The 3730-nt window shown below is 59.0% G+C and overlaps 1 protein-coding gene across 2 annotated transcripts in view; it reads right to left on the bottom strand.

The window, feature by feature from the left end:
- MLN (motilin) overlaps nucleotides 1–1008 on the bottom strand; it is a 9825-nt gene extending 8817 nt beyond the window's left edge. Inside the window, exon 1 of one of the 2 annotated variants that reach the window (XM_027770217.1) lies at nucleotides 975–1008. Coding sequence is in view for 1 of the 2 variants with exons in the window: in XM_006144210.2 (XP_006144272.1) it covers nucleotides 461–543 (83 nt within the window). In the remaining variant the exon portion in view is untranslated. Of the gene's footprint in view, nucleotides 1–460; nucleotides 555–974 lie in introns of those variants that run through there. The other variant, XM_006144210.2, reaches the window with a different exon arrangement.
- Nucleotides 1009–3730: the final 2722 nt, after the last annotated feature.

Here is a 3730-nt window from a genome sequence, read left to right as displayed (position 1 = left end):
CCCCCGCTTTCTCCCCATCCTACTTCCTCCCTCCATTAGTACAAATTCCACGAACCAGCACACGAGAACTCCGACAGCCAAAGCCTCCCCGTCCCAGCTGCCAAATTCAAAGGCCCACCAGCCCACCACAGACCACTGACCGCTGACCACCTCCAGGGAAGCTGGCCCCACACAGGGTCCCCCAGTGGAGCCAGAGGAGGGCGCGGGCGGGTGCTTCCAATCCCGCCTTCCCCTCGCCTCTCCGCGGAGTCCCTGGGGCCCTGCTTTCCCTCCCAGCGGAGACGCATGTGTCACGTTTATGGCGTCCCACTTCCTGCCCGGAGATGCTATAGATCCCTCTTCACTCTGGTGCTCGCATTTAATTCACTCCATGAGAATCAATAAAAACTTTAAATAAAAAAAGGCAAAATCCAATTGCTGCTCATTTCCTGATCCAACCGGCAGCTCGTGTGTCACCTACCCTGGTTCGTGTTCTGGTGAGCAGGGAGTGGGAGGCTGAGATTTTCCTCGCACGACAAGGGGCCGGCTTCCCTTGTCCATCATCGGGGCCCGCTGGAGCTCAGCCCTGCAGGAAGGGGTGCCCGTCTCCCCACTCCTCCCTCCGTAGCGCCAGGCCAGGCTAGTCCCACCTAGTCACATGCCCTCCCTCAGGACCAGCCGCTTAACTTTGCAGGACAAAGCCGCCATGCCAAGGGGGCCCTGCCTCCGTGCCTGGCTCCAGCTTGGGTGCCAGGCCTGCTGTCCGTGTGCCAGACCCACCCGCCTGCTGTGTCTGGCGCCGTGCCCCAGCCCTGCTTCTGTTCTCTGTGCGCTTTAACAGAGTCCCTTGGGAATCAGCTCAGGGTGCTCCATTGGAAGCCAGCGGGGCACATTCAAGTAGCAGAGGGACACAGGAGCAGCGCAGCTCTCCCCAGAGAGCTCTGGATGGGGCTGGCTCTGGCTCATACGCACCTCCTCCTCCGGTGGCTACTTACGGTGTGAGCGTGGGCCTGGGGTATCTCTGCTCTTCCCCCGGTGTCCTGTGGCTTTGGCTGGTTCCACAGGTCCTTATATACCTCCCACCCTCCCTTTGGAACCCGTTAGCCTTTGGCCACACCTTTGGGGGCTCTGGGTGGGGGCGCCCAGATTCCTGAAGCTCATGGAAACCACAGGCAGGGCCTGCATGCCATGGGCTTCTGGGCTTTCCTGGAAGGCCTCTTCAGCTGGTAAGCGACATTCGGGGGCTGGCGGAAGCCAGCATGCCCAGAGAGCACTCTCCTGCCCACATGTGGCTCAGCTGCTGCTCCGAGGGTCCTTTCAACACAAGCCGTTTCTTTTTGGTCCCTTAAATAGATGCTGTTGTTGGGTGTCCCCAGGCCAGCTCTTTAGTAGTCTGATTCTCAGCCAGCTGTCAGAGTGCTGTATTCAAGAGAGAACTTTTTTTTATGGAGAGGTTTTTGCTATAGGGCGCGTGCACTCGCCAGAAAGACAGAGAGAGACAGAGAGACAGAAAGCAAGAAATCACCCCCCAGGGGGTATGGCCACGCTGCAATCCCTTCTCCTCCATTCTCCTCTTGGGATCTTGGGCACTCACACACACGCGCCCGGTGTGATTTTAAGCCACTGGATCTGGGACGCGAACCGTGGGAGTCTAGCGACATAGCCATTACGCTAGCTGCTGGTTCCAAGAGAATTTCTCTTTAGCCTTCTCCCCAAAGCCCCTCGCGGGAGAGCGAGCAGGAGTATGTGGCGGCATTTCAATCAATTAATGAGAAGAAAACGACCTGGCCCAGACCTCGGGCTGTGCGGGGCCAGGAAGGCACAGGTATGAGGAGGCATGAGAGGTCCGTGCGTCTGTAGTCCGACTCGGGGGCCAGGCACTGTCCAGGAGATGTCGTGTGGTGGTCCTGGGATTCAAGCAGTTGAGTTTAAAGACTCAGAGAGGGGAGGGGAAGGGGTCACTGGTCTTCCAGCCACTGCTGTCCCCAGAGCACAGACGCCTGAGTGTGCGTCCCAGTTAAACACCAGGATGCCAGGCAGCTGGTGCTCTTAACCCTCCGTTTTCCAGATGGGAAACAGCTAAAGCTCAGCTGGGACCCTGCTCTGCAGTCTGGGTCAGGCCTGGACGTGGCCAGGCACAGCAGGGGGTGGGGGTGTCCAGGGCTGTGTGGCACGCAGAGGCACCAGGAATGGCACAGGATGGGGTGTTAAAGGAGGACCTCTGTGTTGGCCGGGAGTGGCTCAAATGGGCCCAAGTGCAGGGGACCTTAGAAACCAAGCAGAAGGATTTATTATAATTACTTTTTTTTTTTTTTAAAGCCAAGGCCTTGCTGTGTCATGGTCCTCCTGCCTTGGCCTCCCAGCTGGGACCACAGGCACAGCCGCCACACTGGCTCTGCAGACGGGGTCTCGCTGTGCTGCCCGCCTCGAGCTCTTGGCTCCTGCGTCGGCCTCCCAAGGGGCTGTGCTACTGTGCCTGGCCTGTAGGTTAGACTGGGAATCGAACCTGGGACTCCCAGGGCGTCCCAGCCAGTGGAGCACAGCAGTGAATGTCACACGGCTGGGCCCTGAGCAGGATTCAGATGTGATGGTGGGGAGTCGGGGGTCTCGTGGTGCTTTGAAGGGGATGAGCTGCTAGAAGCAGCATGCCAGGAGGCCACGCACGGTGGGCTCAGGCAGGCGGCAGGGAGAGGCCGAGGTGGGGAGCGGTGGCGGTGCGAGGTCCCGAGGTCCGTGTGGGAGCAGCCACTTCCCTGGGTGGACCACATGAGCCAGTCATGCCTTCCAGCAAGGCCATCCCTTGCCATCCAGCAAGGCCAGCCTGCTCCTTGCCCAGGAGCCCCCACCGTGTCCGTCCTTCGGCCTGGTCTGGCTTCCCCCAAGAAAGGAGCACACCTTTGCAGTCCCAGCCCCACACAGAGGCCCTCTTCACCCCCCACTCGGCAAGGTTTCGTGGAAACAGACGGAGGCTCAGCGTCCTCGCTTCCTGCCAGCGGGGTCTGTGTGCACGGTGCTCCGCCCGGCTCTGAGCTCAGGCTCCTCCAGCACGCCGGGCCAGCAGACAGGACGTGTCTCCGAAGTTGACCTCAGCCCCAGAGGGATGAGAGCTCAGACTGCCCGAGTGGCACCGGGGCTTTTTGTTTATTTACGTACTTGTTTCGTATTTCTCTCTTAGACAGGGCCTGGCCTTGGTGCTCGGGCCAGCCTCCATCTCATGATCTCCCTGCCTCAGCCTCCCTGAGTCTCTGGAATTACAGCCCAACACTACGCCTGGCCTTTAGCTGGGACCGACCTTTTTTTTTTTTTTTTTTCTTTTTTTGGAGAGGTTTTTGCTATAGGGTACGTGCACTCACCAAAAAGACAGAGACAGAGAGACAGAAAGCGAGAAATCACCCCCCGGGGGTTTGGCCACGCCACGATCCCTTCTCCTCCATTCTCCTCTCCAGATCTTGGGCACGCACGCACATGCGCTCGGTGTGAGTTTAAGCCACCGGGTCCAGGACTCGAACCATGGTCGACTACGTGGGAGTCCAGCGACATAACTATTACGCCAACTGCTGGTCCCAAGATGGGACCAACCTTTGAACCCAGGACTCCCACGTGGTCCTAGCCTGCAGAACACAGCATTTTAGCACTGGGAGCTTCCAAGGGTAAGCCTCAAAAGGAGCTTTCAAGCTGAGGTCCCAGACCTTAAAGAAGGAAGGCCGCTCAAGGGTTGAGGCCACAGCCTGCCTGCCTCTCAGGCTCTGCC

This window comes from Tupaia chinensis, unplaced genomic scaffold (assembly GCF_000334495.1).
Source record: "Tupaia chinensis unplaced genomic scaffold, TupChi_1.0 Scaffold000116_1, whole genome shotgun sequence".
Classification (NCBI taxonomy): Eukaryota; Metazoa; Chordata; class Mammalia; order Scandentia; family Tupaiidae; genus Tupaia; species Tupaia belangeri.
Note: the sequence above shows the minus strand (reverse complement) of the source record. Positions and strands in the feature narration are given on the sequence as shown.